The following is a 21,566-nucleotide window of genomic DNA, read 5'->3' as shown; positions in this document are numbered from 1 at the left end:
GACATAATTTTAATGCCCTTTGTGTTTAAGAATGAGGAAACAAATGGTATTTAAAAAAAATTCCTCTTTTCTGTTTCTGCTAGAATGTAAGTCAGCTGTCACCTGATGGTCCTTTGCCACAGCTTCCTTTACCCTATATTAACAGCTCAGCAACACGGGTTTTCTTTGGCCATGACCGACGACCAGCTGATGGTTAGTAAATTTTCATTTTTTTACCTAGTCACTTTATAAACTGTTTTTCCCTCTTACTAATGAATGGTAGTGGTTAATATAAATTTGAAAATAAATAGCTGTGCTACATCAAACCAGCAGGAAGACTGATGGAAATCAGACAACCTTAGTGTTTTTCTTTTAACGGCATTAAAAACTGCAAAAGGAGGGTGCTAGGAATGATCCCTGAGTGCAGAGCCAGGAGTAAGCCCTGAGCACCACTGTTGGATGTGGCCCTAAATACCACCCTCCCCATAAAACTTGTGTATCAGAGAGATAGACAAGATAAAGGTGCTTGCCTTGCACACAACTTACATGGGTTTGATCCCTGGCACTGCATATGATTCCCCAACACAATCTGAAGCGCTAGAAGTAAACCCTGAGCATAGGTGGTGTGGCCACACACCTCAGTGCCCCCTTCTCTGTCCTACCCATTCCCTCCTCGCCTCCATACTCACACTCCCAAAATTGTGGCAAGCTAGGGAGAGTACCTTCTTCCAATATCAGGAGGAAGCAAATTCCAGTTGGGAGGATAAATAACAGGACGTTTTTCTCTCACATAATGGGAATGAGGCAAGAGTGTATGTTTGTTATTTGAATACCTTATTTTTATTTGAATGGTATAATTTGAGAAGACAGGTGTTAATAAATACGATTATTGTACTTTTTTTTTTTTAAGGTGAAAAGCAAGCAGCTACTCATGTAAGTCTAGATCAAGAATATGACTCTGAATCCTCTCAGCAGTGGCGAGAACTTGAAGAGCAAGTTGTAACAGTGGTTAATAAAGGAGTAGTTCCATCCTATTTCCATCCCACTCAGTACTGCTTGAACAGTTACTCGGATAACTCACGCTTCCCACTTGCGGTTGTAGAAGGTGGTACCCTTTAATTTTTATTGTATTTTGTTTGTAGATTCAAGATAAATTTACATTATACCAAAAATTGGTAGAGGTTGGGGAGGAAATAGTAAGTTGGGAATTCACAATTTAGTCTCCTTTTATAAACCCAAGCAATCCGATTAATATAGCTATGCCTGTGAGCAATTAGAATATAGAACAGAAAGCTATAGAATAATAGTCAGAAGAACTGGGAAAATCTAGAGGTGATTTAAACACCAAATCATGAATAAACACATTTACGAGGTTGTAGAGGGTTGTACAGGAGAAAGAGCTGTGGAAGCAAGAAGTGTTCAGAGTTGAAATATAGGGTGATGCGTGAGGTTTGTTCAAGTTCTTAATTCAGGTGTTTATTTTGTAGAACCAATAACAGTGGAAGTGGCTTTTAGAAACCCTTTGAAAGTTCCACTTTTGTTGACGGAGTTGTCTTTGCTTTGGAAGTTTCATCCTAAAGATTCCAATGGAAAGGGTCTTGAAGAAGTTAAAGAACTAGTAAGTTATTAAAAGGTATTTGTAATAAGCATGTTTTAGTAAATGCAAAATAGATACTGTAATAAATTTCAGCTTTTCATTCAGTAAGCTATGCTTACTCTGTTTTAGTCTATTTTATTTTCCTTAGTTATGTTTATTTTTCCTAATTAAAAAATAATGCTTATTGTTAGAAATTGAGAATTCAGAAAACAGAAATAAAGTAAAACTGCCTTTTCCAATACTTAGGGAAAATAACACTTTAATATTTTATTGCGTGACTTTGTCATTATTTATGTGTATATATATTCATATGTGGGAGTATTTATTGCTTTTTAAATTTTATTTTGATTTATATGTATATTTTCTATAAAAATACCTAAATGTTTCATTTTTGTGTTTCATCATTATAAGCATTATCTGTAAGCTATTCTGTTATTTCTTCATTGGGAATTTTTTTTGTTTGTTTGTTTTGTTTTAACTTTTTGGGTCACACCTAGAGATGCTCAGGGGTTGCTCCTGGCTCTGCACTCAGGAATCATTCCTGCCAGTGTTTAGAGGACCATCGGGGATGCTGGGAATTGAACTCAGGCCGGCCACATTCAAGGCAAATGCCCTACCCGCTGTGCTATCGCTCCAGGCCCTATTGGGAATTGTTTTTGAAATTTTGACCTCTTTATATAAAAATTTAGTGATAAAAATTCATCTGCCTTTTTATGCTGATTCTTTATTTTGATGTTTTTGGGTGTGTTGTTGAACCACACTGGGTGGTGGTTAGTGCTGGTGGGTTCTTCTTAGCTGTGCTCGGGAGACCAAACCACAGCTGGGGATTAAACCCAAAATCAGTTCATAATTTTATTCACTAGAGTCTATATTTTACAAAATGATTTATTTTTTCAGGTAATGAATGAACCTAAAATGATTGGAAGTGAAGTAATTTCAGAATTCTTAATAAACAGTGAAGAATCTAAAGTGGTAATTATTTTATTATCTTTCTGTTGTAAGTCTTTCTGAAAGTAAGAGAAAGCAAATTATTTTAATTAAAAGGAGAAAGTTGGTGGGGGAAATAGGTTTTCATTGGCCTTTGAATAGTTTCCTCAGGAGCCTGTTGAGAAAAAGCCTTTTAGAATCCTAAATGATACTCGGATGACCAGAATAATTTGACTTTTAGTGACAAAAATATTGGGGGGTGTGGGTGTGGCATGGGGATTTAGTGCTTAAGGGCTCTTCACAGCTGAGTGCTCAGGGGCTGCTCCTGGTAAAGCTTGGGTGACTCTGTGGTGCCAGGGATTGAGCGTGGGGCTACCACCGCAAAGATTGTTTTCCAGCCCTTTATGCTATCTTCCAGACCTTTATTGAAGCAATTGATGGGGATCCAAGCCCACAATTGTTGAGGTTTGGTTGTTTTATTCTGAGGGGGAGTTCCCATTGCTGCTTTGAGGCTGGGTGCCATTCCCTGCATTCAGGTAGTGTGAACCTTTTGGTTTGCTGCATAGGCCCAAGATTCTGAAGCTGGGTGTCAGCAGGGTTCCACCTTCCGGTGGTAAGGGGTGGAATTGGTGCTGGCGAGTCAACTAGTCCTGCAGCACGTAGCCATGCGTTCCTGCCTTTGAGTCATTGCTCCGGCCCCTTAGGGTTGGATTTGGAGATTTTCTTTGAAGAAAATATTTTCCAGTAAGAGAATTTTTAAAAGTCTGGGTCATGGGTTTATATTTCTCTGACATTAAAGAACTTAGGTATAGTGCTATTTAAGGTATTAATGGAAACAGATAATAAGAGTGACTTAAATATCTCCACAGGCAAGACTAAAGCTCTTTCCCCATCACATAGGAGAGCTGCATATTCTGGGAGTTGTTTATAATCTTGGCACTATTCAGGGCTCCATGACCGTAGATGGCGTTGGTGGTCTTACCGGGTGTCATACAGGTAAAGCTATAACATTGCTAGACAATTAGAAAACTAATAATTAAATCTCCATAAAATAAACGAATAAAAATGAGATATTTTCTAAATAGGTTTGATGTACCTTAATAAAGTCATGTAACCAAATGGAAGAATGAATAACTTGAATTATATTAACCACTACCAAAGCTTCAAAACAAAACAACTTTATTTCCTTCTAGAGCATATTTTCTTCAGATCATTCTGAGGTTCTACACTGTTTTGCTGTTATTGATCCAAATTCAGCAAGTTCTAATTAAATATATTTCTAATCATTGATAAAACAAATATGCTGCCTGTTCAAAAACTGTATAAGATACTCTATTTTTGAATGTTACTTTTTTTTTTTATGAAACAGGACAAGTTTAAGATCATGTTGTCACATCATTGGTAGTTAGCACTATAGAGGTTATCAGATAACCTGAGAAGAAAGTGCAGTTTTAGTGTTGGCTGATATCCGTGGGACCCCAGATGAAATTTTACAAATTCGTGTACCTTTTTTTCCCCCCCTTGGGTCAACCCAGCGATTGCTCAGGGGTCACTCCTGGCTCTGCAGTCAGGAATTATAGGAATTATTCCTGGTTATACTTGGTGGTACTCGGTCTTGTACCCTTTTTTGTGAGAGGACCCTACACGCAATTATGCGGGGGATAGTTCGGTAACAGGGATGGAACTCCGTCAGATCCAGGCATGTGCTCCAGCCTTTTGATCCATCTCCTGAACTCTGCTTTGCAAGTTTTTGAAATGTAAAACTACAAGGTACATGTTTAACATGGTTTATTCTTTTTTTTTTTGTTTTCTTGGGCCACACCAGCAGTGCTTCAAGCTTACTCCTTGCTCTGTGCTCAGGGATTGCTCTTGGCAAGCTCAGAAGAGCATATAGGATGCTGGGAATCAAATTGCTAGGCCAAGCCCCTGTACACACTGTACTATTGCTTCTGGACATAGTTTATTCTTTTCTTTTTAATTCAGGGAAGCCTAGAACCATCTTGTGATTATTATATGGAATTAGTTGAGTTTAAATTGACAAGATGATGATGTTTATTATTAAAATTTTGTGTTAGTAGATATGTATTTTTTAAAACAAATTGATAGTCATTAAAAGACTAATAATTTACAAAAGCTGAGTATTTATTTTGGAAATTCTTCTGGGAATGGGTCTTTTTTTTTTTTTTCTCCAGCCCAATGTAGGAGTACTGCTATTTATTCAGCCATTGATTAGACTGAGGGAATGGGTCCTTTTAACCTTGAGTATTTCTATTTGAATATCTAGGAAGATTTAATAAGAATTTTTTTAACAAAGTAAACTATTCATAAGGTTTTATAAGTTGTACAAACTTATAATAAACTTGAATGCAGTTTTATGTATTTGAGATTCTAGGATGACTTATACCAGACAAGGTTCATTTATAAAAACTTTTCTAGTTTTTAGCATATCAAGTAGTTAGTTGAGTTTTAAGAGCTTGTTGAAGTTTTCTTTTCTGCGTATACATACCTGGGATCTTAATGTAGCATTACAGGCTTATAGTTAACAAATTGCTTAATTCAAGGTACTAAGAATATGCATATGCATTACTGTGATTTATTACATGTGAGAGATCCTGAATTTAACTATTACAATAAATTGGAATTTTTTTTCCTTTTTTTTTCCCCCCCTTAAATAGGATTTTCATTTTAGGCTTGCTTATTTTGTTTTTGGTTTCTTTTGAGCCTCACATAGCAGTGTTCCGGGCTTATTCCTCTTTCTGTACTCAGTAATTACTTCTGGTGGGCTGGGGGGCAAGGGGACCATATGAGGTGCTGGGGATTTAGCCCTGGTTGGCTGTGTGCAAAGCAGATACCTCATCTTCTATATTATTACTCTGGCCCCTGATTTTAGAGTATTTTTAAACATCAAATTTAATAGGTATCTAAGTCAAAATAAATATGGGAAATACTGCATTATAAATACCATAAGAGAGTATCATGTGACTTTTGGCTTTATATAGTCCTACTGTGAAGAAAAAACCCACTCCCACCTCTTAGACTATACATTTGTGTGTTGTTGTGACTATAAAAAGAGCTTAGTTTTGAGAAAGTTACCTGTAGTATATAGTTTTGCTGTACAATCAGTTGAGAAAATATCATTCAGAAATCTAATTCATACATTAGAAAACCAACCTAATACATTAGTGTGTATTTGAATATGGATATGATTAAGAATTGACCTTTGACTTTGGAATGATTTTCTTTAATAGATTTCTTTATAATCTGAATCAAATGATGGGCCTAACATATCTAATCTCTCATATCTGTTTGTTGAATATTTCCTATCGTGTGGTCATTCTAAAGAGTAAAAATCCTAATAAAACGAGAAATTAAGCAGCAATAAGTAGATGTGTGTAGTTAAACTCGACAGTGAAATGTTCTTGATTATTTGATATATCGTGCTAATCATAATTATCTACGATTTTTCTAGAAAAAATCCGAACTGTATGGTAATGATATATTCTAACTAAGTTGATGTCAGATAACATAAAATTATTTTGGCACGTTGCTTCTTTCTTATTTCAGGAAAACATGCCTTGAGTATGTCAGTCCGAGGGAGGCAAGATTTAGAAATTCAGGGTCCTCGACTAAACAACACGAAGGAAGAGAAAACGTCTATTAAATATGGTCCTGATCGCCGTTTAGATCCCATAATCACTGAAGAAATGCCGCTCTTAGAGGTATTACACTTTAAAAAATTTCAAGACACTTATCTTAAAGGTCTGGTTTGAATCCACTTAGACAGGTTATATAATTATATTGAGCCTTTTAAATTTTTTTTTTTTTAATTTTTATTAGTGAAACACCATGAGATACAATTGTAGACTTACAGATTTTTGTGCTTGGGTTTCAGTTATACAATGATTGAGTACCCATCCCTCCACCAGTGCCCATTCTCCACCACCACTAATTTCAGTATCCCTCCCAACCCCCATCTCCCTATCCCACCCTTCTCTGTTGCAGGGCACTCCCTTTTGTTCTCTTTCTCCTTTTGGGTCCTGTGGTTTGCAAAAGAGGAATTGAGTGGCAATCATGTTCGGTCTATAGTCTGCTTTTAGCATGCATCTCCCATCCTGGGTGGATCTTCCCATCTTATAGCTAGAATTCTAATTTACAAAGTTAATTATACAGATTGACAATAAGTCACACAAATACAGGATTGTACAATATAACCTTCAAAATATTTATGGCAGCCAGGGAGGGAGGGGTGGTTCATTGGTTGAGTTCTAACTTGCTTATGTGAGATGCTGTGTTCAGTTCTTTGCACTGTATGTTCTCACAGTCATTTCAAGGATCAGTCTCCTCACCCAGCACCACCTAGTATTGCCCCTGAAGAAAATCAAATGTAAAAAAAAAAGACACAAGGAAATAACAAAAGAACACTGAAATTGTTATTAAAAAGCAGTAATTTTTTTAATAGGCTATAAAAATATGGGGCCCAATTCTTATTAAAAATTAGGCAGTACAGATTCATATATGACCAAAAAGTAGTATTTTTATAGTGTGTATATATATATATATAAACAAATTATTATCTTACTGCCATATTAGTCAGAGGTCTCTTAGTTGTAAAAGAGAAATGAATATCATGTAACTTATAAAAGAGAAAATTCCTTCCTTAAATTCACTGTTTTCAGAAAAAATTCTTTTTTAACACAAGTATTTCTTTGAATCATAGTATATTTTAATTATTGATGTGTGTAGTTTTACATTATTACTGAGAGTTCTGTAGTATGTATTTTGATATATGCATGTTTTTGATACCTATAAATCATGTTTACATGTTTTGTCTTCTAGTTACAGTTTGACTTTAGAAATGGAATTGCTGAGGTATACAAATTTTGAACTCTATTGTTAAATTACCTTCAGCACTGCTATAATAATTTACACTTTTCTTCAGTCAGAGTGCCCATTACTTCAGATCTCTCCCCTTTTTTTCTTCAGTTTTATAAAACACTGGTGAAAAATAGTGCTTTTGTTTACATTTCTCTATCAACTGTTGTTAATCAGTCTTTGTGATTTGTTTTCTCCCTGTGACATTGGTTTTGTAGGAAACATGAAAATGATGATACGTGTTTATGAGTATATATGCTGATATATATATATTCTACCCAGGTTTTGCACTTGCTTATTATTGAAATTAAAGAGCTATTTAGGGACTATAAAAGATTTATAGATTGACTGTGTTAATTTCTTGTTGGTAAATATTTTAATTTTTGATTTGGTCGTATTCGATATGCCAAACACAGTAACAGCAAGTCTCACAATGGAAATGTTACTGGGCCTGCTCAAGCGATTTGCTTGATGAACAGTGGGAGGACAGTGCTACAGTGACAGTGATTTGGTATCTTTCACCATATCAGAATTTGCATTTTATAGGAGGAGTGAAGGAGAATGAGTGATACTGGGGGGATATAGATGGTGACATGTGCTGAAGGTCAGATCCAGAACCTCTCACATGCAAGTCATGGCTTTCCTATTTGAGCTATATTCTTGACCCTACAGTTTTATATTTTAATGTCTTTTTTTTTTGTAATCTAATGGAATTTTTTTTATTTTAAGGTCAAGTTTAGGGATCAAACTTTGTTTCTAGTCCCAGTTATCATTAAATGTTGGCAATTCCTCATGCCCTTTTTAATAATTTGAATATACCTGAAAGTCCCCATAACTTAACATTTCAGATGTTAGTTATTTGCTTGAGTTTTTAAATTTAATTTTATTTATTTTGCTTTCTGAGTTCATACCCGGCGGATGCTCAGGGGTCACTCCTGGCTCTGCACTCAGGAATTACCCCTGCGGTGCTCAGGGGGCCATATGGGATGCTGGGAATTGAACCCGGGTTGGCTACGTGCAAGCCAAATGCCCTACCCACTGTGCTATTGCTCCGCAGTCGCTTGCTCGATATTTTTTCACTTCTTTCTGTGTTGATATCATACTCTTTATCATCTTTCTTTAGTCTGATAAACCAAATGTATCTTGTAGCTTTCGGTTTATTCACCTTTTTTTATTAAAGCCTCCAGTGGAGACGTTACTGGGCCCGCTTGAGCAAATCGATGAACAACGGGAGGACAGTGACAGTGACAGTTCTATTTATCCAAAGTTTTCAAGTGTTAACATGTGCATTGAGTTTTCATTAGGTTTGCATTGCTATATTTAAGAGTTCTAAGATGAACTGAAATGAGTTGTTCTCCAAATACTATATTAGGATTAATTACCATTAGGTTGAAAAGTAACTAGTTCCAAACATTCTATTTGGAATCCCCTGGTGGAATTTGCTTTAACTTACTTTCGAAAGGGAAGATTTTGAACCCTTTCATTAAAGTTGTTGAAATAAATCAGTAGAGGACACCAGTATATTCCATTTTTATTGATTATATATTAGTTTTTAATTTTCATAACTTAAATCTTCATTAAGTTGGTAAATATACAAATAGTATTTGAGCACAGCACTTTACAGATCACATCTCGTTATTGATAAAACTTTACTTTCAGACTTCTGACTAACCCTCATCGCTGATTATCTGAACTTGGGCACTTTCTTCACTTAGAAAGTTGAACTGAATGATACTTTATTTTAAGCTGTGGTTAACTTATCAAGTCTTTCCATTTACACTGAGCTTGCTTTGGAATTGGTACTCATTTGTTCTTGGTATTCTTGGTGTCATCCCCATATGTCAGGAGATCATATGGGATGCTGGGAATCGAACCTGGGTGGGCCGCATGCAAGGCAAACGCCCTACCCAGTGACTATTGCTCCAGCCCCAGTACTTTAGGTTTAGAGCAAAACAGTTGTTTAAACATGTTTGAGAACAGTTAGTGACATATTGTTAAAAGTTTACATATTGTTAAAAGGTTACATTTGGATGAACAGTGGTATGCTCATGAAAAAAATTAACATATACCTATTCCTATATATGTTAAAGTAGCACTGTAATACTTTTCTCCTGTTGTTCATGGATTTGCTCAAGCGGGCACCAGTAACATCTCCATTGTAAGACTTGTTGTTACTGTTTTTGGCATATCGAGGGGAGCTTGCCAGGCTCTGCCTTGCAGGTGGGATATTCTCAGTAGCCTGCCGGGCTCTTTGAGAGAGATGGAGGAATCGAACCCAGGTTAGTCGTGTGCAGGGCAAACGCCTTTCCCATTGTACTATCCCTCCAGCCCGACATACGTTAAAGTATCTTATAAAATTTTAAGTGTGAAAGCATTGAAATATTTAAAGGGAATGAAGAAAGAAAATTTTAATCTCTTGTGTCTGATGAAATAATCTCAGACTGTTAAATGAAGTAATTAAATGAAACTAAGGATGGAAGCTATTGAAGTTTATTGAGGAAAAGGGCAAAGTGTCACATGTTCTCTACTGTGTGAGTAGTAGAATGACAGACAACTGAGCTCAGCTTATATTATACATCCATTATGAACTGCGGGTTAGGAGAGGTAGTACTAGGGGTTCAGGTACTTGCCTGGTACGCTACAGACTGTCTGGTTCATTCCCTGCACTGGAGGTGATACTCGGACCAACGGTACTGCAAGGTAACACAAAGTCAAAGTAAGCCCTGAGCATGACTGGTTGTACAGACAAGTTGGGGTGGGAGGGATTTTAGAAAATAGAAATAATTTCCTCTTAAGAGCTATTGGAGAAAAGAGTATTATTCAAACTTTTTTGTTTGCTTTTAACATAGGAAAGCAGAAAAGCAGAGCCTTTCAAGTTTCCACTACATGAGCACTGCATTGTATCTGTCACTGTCACTGTCATCGCATTGTTCATCGATTTGCTCGAGCGGGCCCAATAATGTCTCCATTTTGAGACTTGTTGTTACTGTGTTTGGCATATTGAATATGTCACAGGTAGCTTGCCAGGCTTTGCCGTTTGGGTGAGATACTCTCGGCAGCTTGCCAGGCTCTCCGAGAGGGGCAGAGAAATTGAACCTGGCTCGGTTAGGCTGTCTGCGCACAAGGCAAATGCCCTACTGCTGTGCTATCGCTCCAGCCCATTGTATCTGTGCACCATTGTTTATTTATTTATTTTTGCTTTTGGGGTCACACCTGGCAATGCAAAGGGGTTACTCCTGGCTCTGCACTCAGGAGTTACTCCTGGCGGTGCTCAGGGGACCATATGGGATGATGGGAATCGAACCTGGGTCGGCCACGTGCAAGGCAAACGCCCTATCCACTGTGCTATCTCTCCAGCCCCCGTACACCATAATTTATCAGTCAGATAGAAAGATGCTTGATTTATGTTTCAGTTATTTGCTGTTACAGATAAAACCACTCAAAAGATCTTTAGGATAAACTAGTAAAAGTGAGATTCTCAGGTTCTTGGTTTTTCCGGTTTTTTTTTTTTTAAAGTCATCTGTGTAAAGGATTTTTAGCAACTTCTATGCTTTTGAAATAGAGGTTCTGTATACCCAATGTCCTTAAGAAGCCAAGATAGGAGCTAGAGAGATAGTAGGGTGCTTGCCTTGCATGTGGCCAACTGCATTTCAATCATCTGCATCCCACTTGGTTTCCAGAGCACTGCCAGGAGTAATTCCTGAGTACTGAACCAGGAGTATTAACAGCAGTGTCACAGCCTATTTAATGGTAACTGTATTTTGGTGTGTTTTATTTACACTGTTCTATTTCAATTGCCATTCATGCAGCTGTTTTTGATACAAATCTCAAAACTGACATTTTCCTACAAATTCTAGCTTACTTGACTGCTTAGTTCACTTTTTTTTTTTGCTTTTTTGGGTCACACCTGGTGATGCACAGAGGTTACTCCTGGCTCTGCACTCAGGAGTTACTTCTGGCGGTGCTCAGGGGACCATATGGGATGCTGGGAATCGAACCTGGGTCTGTCGTGTGCAAGGCAAACGCCCTACCCGCTGTGCTATCTCTCCAGCCTCCGACATTGGTTAATTAGTACAAAGTTAAAAAATTAGGTAGGCCTAACATTTCCAAATGCTATTAAACCATGTTTTGTGGGTTTTTTTTTTTTTTGGTTTTTGGGTCATACCTGGCAGTACTCAGGTTTACTCTCAGTTCTGCACTCAGGAATTACTCCTTGGTGCTAAGGAGACCATATGGGATGCTGGGTTGACTGCATGCAGGGCCCTACCCACTTGTCTACTACTCTGGCACTCTAGCCTTTCATGCACTTTTTTTTTTAATTGGCTTTTTGGGTCACACCCAGTGATGCGCAGGGGTTACTCCCTGGCTCTGCACTCAGGAATTACCCCTGGCGGTGCTCAGGGGACCATATGGGATGCTGGGAATTGAACCTGTGTCGGCTGTGTACAAGGCAAACACCCTACCTGCTGTGCTATTGCTCCAGCCCCTTCATGCACATTTTTAAAACCACTGATGTCCTTGCATTTTACTTCATTCCTTAATAGGGTCATTATGGAGTCAGGAGAGAGTACAGAGATTAAGGCATTTGCCTTATATGCAGTGGACTCTGGTTTTATCCCTGGTACCACATAAGATCTTCTGAACACCACAGGTATAGCCCTGAGCACTCCCAGCAGTAGCCCAGCCCCCTCCCCTCTTAAAGAATATGACCATAATGAAGTTCCATTAAAACTTAAATTAAGAAACACTTCCACTGGCTTTTAAAAAATGGTTGGGACTGCCAGCTGTAGTATTAGAATATTTTTCCTTATACTGTTACCTCTACATTCTTTTATCAATTGCTAGTCATCATAGTTTTTATATTTATACTTAAGAATCTTTGGAATGCAAATAACAGTGTATTGTTTGGCTGGCCATATCTCTGCCTCTTTAAAACAGGTCCAAAATTCTCTCTCTTTTTTGTTTGTTTGGAGGAGGGGGGATGCTCATGTGTTACTCCTGGCTCTGCACTCAAGAATTACTCCTGGCAGTACTCAGGGAACCATATGGGATGCTGGGATCGAATTCAGGTCATCTGCCTGCAAAGCAGATGTCTACACACTATACTATTGCTCCAGCCCACGTCCACAATTCTTCATCTAAAATCCTCGGTATAGAAGATGGTAGTCAAATTTTTAAAAGCTTTGTGTATGTGTATGTGTATATGTATATTTCTATCTAAAATGTTATCTAAAATCTTACATAGGAGTTTAGTAGCAACTCAGAATCAAACTGATAACACTGTGGTGAAACACAACAATATCACAATTAGGTAGGAAAGACTTTGAAGATTATAATTAGTTAAATCATATTTTGCTTCCACATGGAAGCAAATTTTAAAGGTCCTCGGAGTTTTTCATTTTTAAAGTTATATGTGTGGAATCACAGATATAGCTGTTCTTTCCCTGTTCTGAATCTTTTCATCTCATTGATCTATGCTTAATTAGTTGAGCTACTTTTCAAGTTGAAAATAAGAATTGTTTTACTAATGTTAAATTGTAGCTTCTCATTTATATAAATCTACACAGTTATGAAAGTTTTCATAATAGGTCTCATACTGAAATTTTACCTTTAAAATAATGATAATTATTATGAAACTTGCTTTTGATTTTTTTTTTTTTTGCTTTTGATATTGAGTGAACTCTTACCTATTCACTTTATTAAAATGGGGTTGGAAGGGCCATAAGCTAAGGGAGATATGAAAGAAAACAAAATACTTGTAAGCCCTTGTAAGGGAATATAGTATCTTAAATTGATATTAATAAGAGTTCAGAATTCTTACAGACAATATAATAATATTTTTTCCCTCCAATGCAGGTGTTCTTTATACATTTTCCTACAGGGCTCCTCTGTGGAGAAATCCGAAAAGCGTATGTGGAATTTGTCAATGTCAGCAAATGTCCTCTGACTGGATTGAAGGTTGTTTCTAAGCATCCAGAATTCTTTACTTTTGGTGGTAACACAGCTGTTTTAACACCGCAAAGTCCTTCTGCGTCTGAGAACTGTAGTGCTTACAAGACTGTTGTGACAGATTCTACCTCTGTGTGTACTGCACTCGTATCATCAGCATCTTCTGTAGACTTTGGCATTGGCACAGGAAGTCAGCCAGAGGTGATTTCTGTTCCCCTTCCTGACACTGTTCTTCTGCCCGGAGCGTCAGTCCAGCTACCAATGTGGTTACGTGGGCCAGATGAAGAAGGTGTTCATGAAATCAACTTTTTGTTTTACTACGAAAGTGTTAAAAGGCAGCCAAAAATATGGTGAGTATTACCAATATTTTTAGTTAACTCGTTTTTATGTGCACAAATTCAAATAAATGTATTAGTATTTGTTGATTAAGAAGATAGTCCCCTTAAAAATATATCAGGGTATCCCTAATGTAAGTGCTTTCCTTTTCTTTAGTATCATCCTTCCTGCTCCCAAGAGTGAATGGGGAAAATGTATTAGTAGAATATATGATTACAGTGATTATGTGTACTGGTGGAGGGATAGGTGTTTGGTCATTGTATGATTGTAACTCAAACATGAAAGCTTGTAACTGTATCTCACGGTGATTCAATAAAATTAAAAAAAAAAAACGGAGTGGGATCACCGAAGAAATCAAACCCAATACGGCTCTACAGTCTTCTGTGGCCTTTACATTACACAATAGTATTACATGTGATTACTATTTTTAGAGAACTAGAAATGACTTTGTTTATTGGAACATTTAAAATTACCTTCTAAGACTTATTTTTGAAGATAAAATGATACAATATCTGTAACCACAGGTACATTTTATATCCTCAGTTACTGTTTTTGAGGTGATAAAGTTCTCTAGCCAAGGCGACTGGGGCAAGCTTTGTGGCATGTTGAAGTAGTGAAATGAATTTTCAAGGAAAATAAGCAGCATTTCAGAATTGGGATACCAAGGAGGATAGGCGAGAGAATAGTGGATATTCCAGAAGTCAATGTATATGTGAGTGAAATTTACAGTTAGGAAATAATTCTTTAGCCAGTCATCTGTTCTCAGGTACTCGGGTTTTTTTCCAGATTCTGACTATTGTAAATAGTGCTGCAATAAACATACAAGTGTAGATATCATTTCTACTGTTCTTTTTTGCATATCCGGGATATATTCACAGAAGTGGTATTGCTGGGTCAAATGAGAGCTCAATTTCTAATTTTTTGAGCAATGTCCATATTGTTTTCCAAAAGTGCTGAACCAGTCAGCATTCCCACCAATAGCAAAGGAGCGTCCCCTTTTCTCCCCATCCACGCCAACACTGGTTGCTTTTTTCTTTTGGATGTTGGTCAGTCTCTGTGGTGTGAAATGATATCTAATTGTTGTTTTATCTTCATCTCCTTGATGATTAGTGATGAAGAGCATTTTTTCATGTGCCTTTTGGCCATTCGGATTTCTTCCTTGAGAAAGTTTCTTTTCATGTCATCGCCCCATTTTCTGATAGAATTGGATGTTTTCTTCTTGTAGAGTTCAACCAGTGCTTTGTATATCCTTGATATTAATCCCTTATCAGATGGGTATTGGGTGAAATTTGCTTAGAAGTGGATCGACATGGAGAGTATCATGCTAAGTGAAATGAGTCAGAGAGAGAGAGACAGACATAGAATGACTGTGCTCATTTGTGGAATATAAAGTAACATACTGGGATCCGTGGTGGTGGGAAATGGGCACTGGTGGAGGAATGGGTATTTGATCATTGTAAATTGAAACCTAAGCACAAAAATTTGTAAGTCTGCAACTGTACCTCATAATGTCTCACTATTAAAAATAAATAAATAAATTTTTTAAAAAAAGTAACATAATGGGAGACTAACATACTCAAGGATAGTGGGGATAAGGGCCAGGAGGATTGCTCCACAGCTTGGAAGCCGGCCTTACAAGCTCAGGGAAAAGGCAGCTCAGATAGAGAAGGGACCACTAAGTAAATGATGTTTGGAGGACTCGCTCAGAATGGGAGATGTGTGCTGAAAATAGACTATGGATAGAACATGATGACCACTTAGTATTCATATTGCAAACCACAACACCCAAAAGGAGGAAAAAAAGTAAAAAAAGAATATGCCCACCACAGAGGAAGAGGGGGTAGGGGAGGTGGTGGGAGGTATACTGGGAACATTGGTGGTGGAGAATGGGCACTGGTGGAGGGATGGATACTTGATCATTGTATGACTGAAATGTAATCACGAAAGTTTGTTAAGTCTCTAACTGTACCTCACAGTGATTCATTAAAAATAAAATTTATAAATTTTTAAAAAATAAAAGATATTACATATATAATAAATATTAAAAAATAAGTTAGAAAATAAAAACAATATTGTAGTGCGACCACAATGTATAATGTGTCAAATAAGTAGAGTAACTGTGAAATACAAGGTTCTGTTGTGGAGGACCTTGAATGTCATTTTATTAGTATTCTTAATGTCATGTAATAGGATTACTATATGAGATTATTTTCCTATATTATATACATACCTGTATGAGCAAGGAAAAAGTATAGAAAGAGGAAGATTGTTCCCCTCTAAATTGAGAAGAATTGGACTAAAGTTAGGCTAACTAGATCATTTCACTTTATTGTATTTTTGGTTTTTTCTAGAATATAAAAGGTCCTGTGAGTGATCAAGCTTTAGAAGTTTTATAAGGATAAAAAGGCTCAACACTCGGAAAGATTGCTCATGGAAAGATTCTTAGATTAAATTTGCAAATTTTTATTTCTTCAGTCACAGAATTCTAAGGCATACTGCAGTCATTTGTACCAGCCGATCTTTGAATGTACGAGCCACAGTCTGCCGCAGTAATTCTCTTGAAGAGGAGGGCAGAGGAGGGGATATGATGGTCTTTGTGGATGTGGAAAATACCAATACTGTAAGTTGGTTTAAAATGATTTTTAAAGTATATTTTCAGAAATTGAGCTTTTTTCTTCAAAAGACATTTTTAGGACTTTAGAGGTGTTCATATAGAGTGAAAAATTCCATGTCTTATTATATTATTAGTTGTAATTTTTATTTTCTAGTCCTTTCAAATAAAAAGAACTAGTGATATTGATACATCTACCTTTAGGGGCCAGAGAGATAGTACAGGGTAAAGTGATCTAGGTACTTCATTCGTTCCTCTGGGCACTGCCACGAGTAAGCCCTGAGCACTGTCAAGTGTGGCCCAAACTCCATCTCCCAATACCTGCACTTAGCCACTAATTCAACCCAAAAGAGATGTCATGAATTTTGTGAGAGACTCTATTTTATATAACTAAATTTGTGAAGTTCTATCAGATTTCACATTTATTACTAACTAGGGAATACTTTACTTACATATGTAACTATTACTTCCTTTGTATTAAATATTTCAAACAGCTGTTCCTATTTAGTTTTACTTGTGTGCTTTATAAATGTGAGTATCTTGTAGTTTTGGGTCAGACCCAGTGATACTCAGGAGTTATCAGGAATCACTCCTGGCGGTGCTCGGGGGACCACATGGAATGCCAGGGATTGAACCCGGGTGAGCCGCGTGCAAGGCAAACACGCTACCTGCTGTACTATTGCTTTTGCCCCTTAAATGTGAATATCTTGAACAGAGTATCATTTCATGATTTAGCTTTAGATTGAATTTGTTCACATACTTGAAATTTTATTTTTTTCTTTAATTGTTGTTGCTTTTAAATTTGCTTTTGCAAACTTGCAAGGCCTCTTTGTTTTGGGATCACATTCATTGGTGCAGGGGCTGCTCTTGGCCTGGTGCTCCAGAGTCATTTCCAGAAGGGAACCATTTCTGGGCTTGGACTTAGGACTCCAGCATGGAAAGTATGTGTGCCAGCCCTTGGAGCTCTCGCTCCAGCCCTTTTAAAATTCACTGTTCGGATTAATACGTTAATACTTTGGTGATATTCATAACAGGTTTTTAAAGAGTGAAAATTTTAATAGTTCTAAATTAGCTCTGATTTAAGAGGATAATTCAGTACAATTTAAATAGCTGTGTGTACTGACTGTACATTGGGTTAAAACAAGCTATGTTAGAACAGAAAAGGGAGAAAGCACTATTGTTTGGGTTATAAATTGACAAGTAATTTTACTAAATACTACTGATGCTATAGTTTTTGTAATAACTGAATACCTTTCAGTGCTTTAAAATTTAGTGGTGGGAATATATCTTCCTTGGGGAAATTTTTTAAGAATGAAAAATGACTTAACTTGAGCTTTCTAAAATATATATTTGGTTATTTAAAAGTTAAAATTTCATCTGTGTTAATATATACTTTCATAGTAATGTCTAAGTATTGTTTTAATATTCTAAATTAGTGCTATTAAATCCTGAGTGACTTTTACTTTTTTCTGTAGAGTGAAGCAGGTGTTAAGGAGTTCCACATAACACAAGTATCAAGTAGCAGCAAACACTGGAAGTTACAGAAATCCGTAAATCTCTCAGAAAACAAAGGTTTGTTCCTTTTTCCCTCCAAAATAAATTTTTTAATATATATTTTTTATTTTCATAGAAGTAGTTCACAATAGTTATTACAGGTAATATTCAGACACCAATCCCACCACCGAGCACCTCCCCATCTTTTGAAAGTAAGTGAGGTAGAGTATAAGAGGTTGCGGCTGCGTGCTCCAGAGATTGCAGTGCACTCCTCCGGGAGCTTTAGTTATAGTCTCTGAGTCTTGGCCATTGATGAGATTACACGGTGCTGGGAGCAGTTTGTGGGTGTGACTGCCAAGCTACTAGAAAACTGGGGAGCTGAGAGGAGGAGGCCTAGTTCCGATCCGAGTTGCTTGGAGATCTCATCCAGGAGTACCCACGTACCTGGGTTTTCCAGCCGGTCCACTCCAGTGAGGTTCATCCCATCTTGAGTGATGCTCGTCCCCTCTTGTGTGAGGTTGTCCGAGCGTGTGGAGAGTGGCCTTGAGCATGGTGGCAGTCGGGTTCTGGACCCTCCAAAATAAATTTTGACAATCTCTTTGCTTATTTTTCTTCGCTAGGAAAGTAACATAAGATTGTAGATAACTTAATAAGTTTGTATGACTGAATCAAATTACCTGTCTCTTTTAATTCAGTTATGAAATCAGTACATGATCTGTTTAAAATTTTCAACAACCCAAGGGATGGAGAGGTTGCACAGGCCCTTCGCTTGCATGTCTGGCATCGCAGGCACCAGCAGGGCTTTCTCCAAAGTACAGACCTAGGAATAGCCTGTTAGGTTTTGGTATTTGAGTTTTTTCTAGATAATGTCTCTTGTAAAAATTCCTGTGATGAACACAGGTGTGCTTCTTCCATCTGAATCAGTGTCTTTGTGTTCTTGGGGTTGATGCCCAGGAGTAGAATTGTAGGCTCAGATGGAAGCTCTGTTAGTTTTTTTTGAGAAGTCTCCAACCCATTTACAAGGAGTTGAACCAGACAGCAGTTTCACCAGCAGTAAATGAGAGTTCCTTTTTTACCATATCCCTTACAGCTTACAGCTTCTACCCCTGTCTGTCTCCAGGATATTTTAAGAGGGCCACAGGTGCAGTCTGCATCAATAAGGGGTCACAGCACCAGACTAGGAAGCAACTGGCAGGACTGGGATCATGGGAAGGAAACAAGTTGAGAAGGGAGCTCCTATAAGAAAAAGGTCCAGAAACACTGATCACTGACTGTTCTTGCTGGTGGGAGGTGCTGGCTCATCGTTATAGACATTTCCTGTTACCAGTTAGGTGAATGCTTTTTCATGTGCCTGGTCTTGGAAGAAATGTCTGATAGTCTCTTTTTTCCCATTGTTTCATGGGGTTATTTATCTTTTAGTTACTGAGCTTTGAAAGAGCTATTTATCTTGGGTGTATTTTGATGTATGATGTCCAAGTATTTTTTCTCTCACCAGTGGGGTACTGTTATTTTAGGCCTTGTTTATTTTGTGGTACAGAAACTTTTTAGCTATAACATTTTTTTGGCACTTTTGTTTTCTTTGCCAATGGGATTGTATCATTGACAATTCCTTTTAGGTATCATGTAGAACCCTACCACTTTTTTTCCTAATACTGCTTTAATGAAAATTTAGGTACAACTCAAGACTTTTGTGTGCAGCGAAATTTATTGGCATTTGAAAAGTATCTCCATTAGTAGATTCAGTTATGTGCTTTTGTTGACTAAAATATATATAGGAAATAATAACAGACAAAAAATGATGGTGTGATGAGATTGTGACCTTCATGTTGGTATCTTTCAAACTTTGTAGTATTGGGAGGGGAGGGTGAAGGCACCTATATGAACATATATATAAAGAAAATTAAAATTTGTCCTTTGCAGGGTGGGGGTTGCAGTGGGGCACAGACACATCATTTTGTGACTGTTCCCAACTCTCTGTTTATCACTGCCCTCAGCAGTGCTAGGTATGATGTGGGGGTAGGGATTGAATCAGGGCCTCCTCTGTTCGAAGCATGTACTTAGCCCATTGAGCTGTTTCTCCAGCGCCCCAAATTTGTTCTTTTTAATAATTTAGTGAGATGCTGGTGCAGTGGTACAGTGGGGAGGGCATTTGCCTTGCATGCAGCCAACCCAGGTTTGATCCCCGCCATCACATATGGTCCCCCAAGTACTGCCAGGAGTAATTTCTGTGTGCAGAGCTAGGAGTATTGTGTGAGCATCGCTTGGGTATGACCCAACAAAACAAAACAAAATGCTGAAAAAAAAATAGTGAGAGCCACTTCATTGGAAAGAAAGGAAGGGCATTTTGATTAAATAGTTGTTATTTTGAATTACTTTCTAGTTTGAATAAGGTTTTAACTGTATCATAAGCTGAGAAAAATCTTAAAAATTTTCTCTTTTCTTCCTAGATGCCAGACTAGCCAGTAGGGAAAAGGGGAAGTTTTGCTTCAAGGCAATACGATGTAAAGATAAAGAAGGTAAATTATTTTACTTTTATACTCTCTTCGTGGCAGTTTTATAGTTCATGTCAATGGTATGATTAGTTTGTTTTCTCCCCTTTTTTTAGTTGCTACACAGTCCTCAGAAAAATACACCTTTGCTGATATCATTTTTGGAAATGAGCAGGTACGTCAGTATGCGTGGTAGTATTTGATTTTAAAGGTCTTAGTTCTATAGTATCATTACTTTGGCAAAACTACTACTTTAGCAACTCAAAATTTTTGGTGAGTGAACATACCAATTCTGTTGGATTTCCAGCTTGCCTTCATTCTTCAGAATAAATCAAGAATGCTAAATGAATTATATCCTTAAAATTAGTTATAAAATTAACTGAGTATAACATGAGATATGTATAGTTCTTGGCATTCATAGGAGAAAATGGTTAATATTAATGAGTGCCAGTCTTTTTGTTTTGAGGTAGTACTGCATTGTTTTGATTGCATTTTTTGATGATTAATGAAAGGCATTTTTTCCATACACCTTTTGGGCTTTTTTTTTTTTTTTTTTAAGTTTTTGGGCCATACCTGGTAATGCTGAGGGGTTATTCCTGACTCTGCACTCACTCCTGGCATTGCTTGGGAGACCATATAGGCTGCCAGGGTTTGAACCAGGGTAAGCTGTGTGCAAGGCAAGGGCTCTACCCACTGTCCTCTTTTGCCCCACCTTTTGGCCATTTTTAAATACTTTTAAATTTTTAAAAAATACATTTTTAAGTATTTTATTAAGGGAACTACATTTCTGAGCTCATTTAAAATTCTTGTCTTATATTTTTCTCCCTTCAAAAATAGCCATGTTAATGCCAACAACTTCATTTGTATTATTTCATTGGTTACTGCTTAGTGTTCTAAGTATTAACTGCAAGATATTTTATGTTACGTTATCAGAAAAAAATCATTAAAAGTAAATACTAATTTTCTTAAAGATAATGGATAATCATAGATACTTGAAAAGGCAAAGCTAATGTGATAATGGGTCACTGTCAGTGTCCTCCTGTTATTCATCAATTTGCTCGAGTGAACTCAGTAACATTGTGAGACTTGTTGTTATTGTGTTTGGCATATCGAATACGTCACACGGGTAGCTTGCCAGGCTTTGTTGCGCGGGTGAGATACTCTCAGTAGCTTGCTGAGAGAGGGGCGAAGAAGGAATTGAGCTCCAGTCGGCCATGATGGCCACTTGCAAGGCAAACACCCTACCCACTGTGTTATCGCTCCAGCCCATGATAATGGGTAGACTTAATTATTTTGAACAACAGCTTTAAGA

The 21,566-nt window shown here is 37.3% G+C and overlaps 1 protein-coding gene across 7 annotated transcripts in view; it reads left to right on the top strand.

Annotated features, from left to right (window-relative positions):
* The window catches only part of TRAPPC8 (trafficking protein particle complex subunit 8), a 92,529-nt gene that overhangs the window by 51,551 nt on the left and 19,412 nt on the right, over positions 1-21,566 (top strand). For all 7 annotated transcript variants that reach the window (XM_056137897.1, XM_056137896.1, XM_056137895.1 and 4 more), the window contains 11 exons: positions 84-192; positions 890-1,084; positions 1,467-1,597; positions 2,474-2,548; positions 3,373-3,499; positions 6,068-6,222; positions 13,232-13,674; positions 16,136-16,280; positions 17,747-17,843; positions 20,213-20,281; positions 20,371-20,429. In XM_056137897.1, coding sequence (XP_055993872.1) covers positions 84-192; positions 890-1,084; positions 1,467-1,597; positions 2,474-2,548; positions 3,373-3,499; positions 6,068-6,222; positions 13,232-13,674; positions 16,136-16,280; positions 17,747-17,843; positions 20,213-20,281; positions 20,371-20,429 — 1,605 coding nt within the window. The remainder of the gene's footprint in view (positions 1-83; positions 193-889; positions 1,085-1,466; positions 1,598-2,473; positions 2,549-3,372; positions 3,500-6,067; positions 6,223-13,231; positions 13,675-16,135; positions 16,281-17,746; positions 17,844-20,212; positions 20,282-20,370; positions 20,430-21,566) is intronic.

Source organism: Sorex fumeus, unplaced genomic scaffold (genome assembly GCF_029834395.1).
Source record: "Sorex fumeus unplaced genomic scaffold, SorFum_2.1 ptg000128l, whole genome shotgun sequence".
Lineage (NCBI taxonomy): Eukaryota > Metazoa > Chordata > Mammalia > Eulipotyphla > Soricidae > Sorex > Sorex fumeus.
This window is presented reverse-complemented; position numbering and strand designations above follow the sequence as displayed.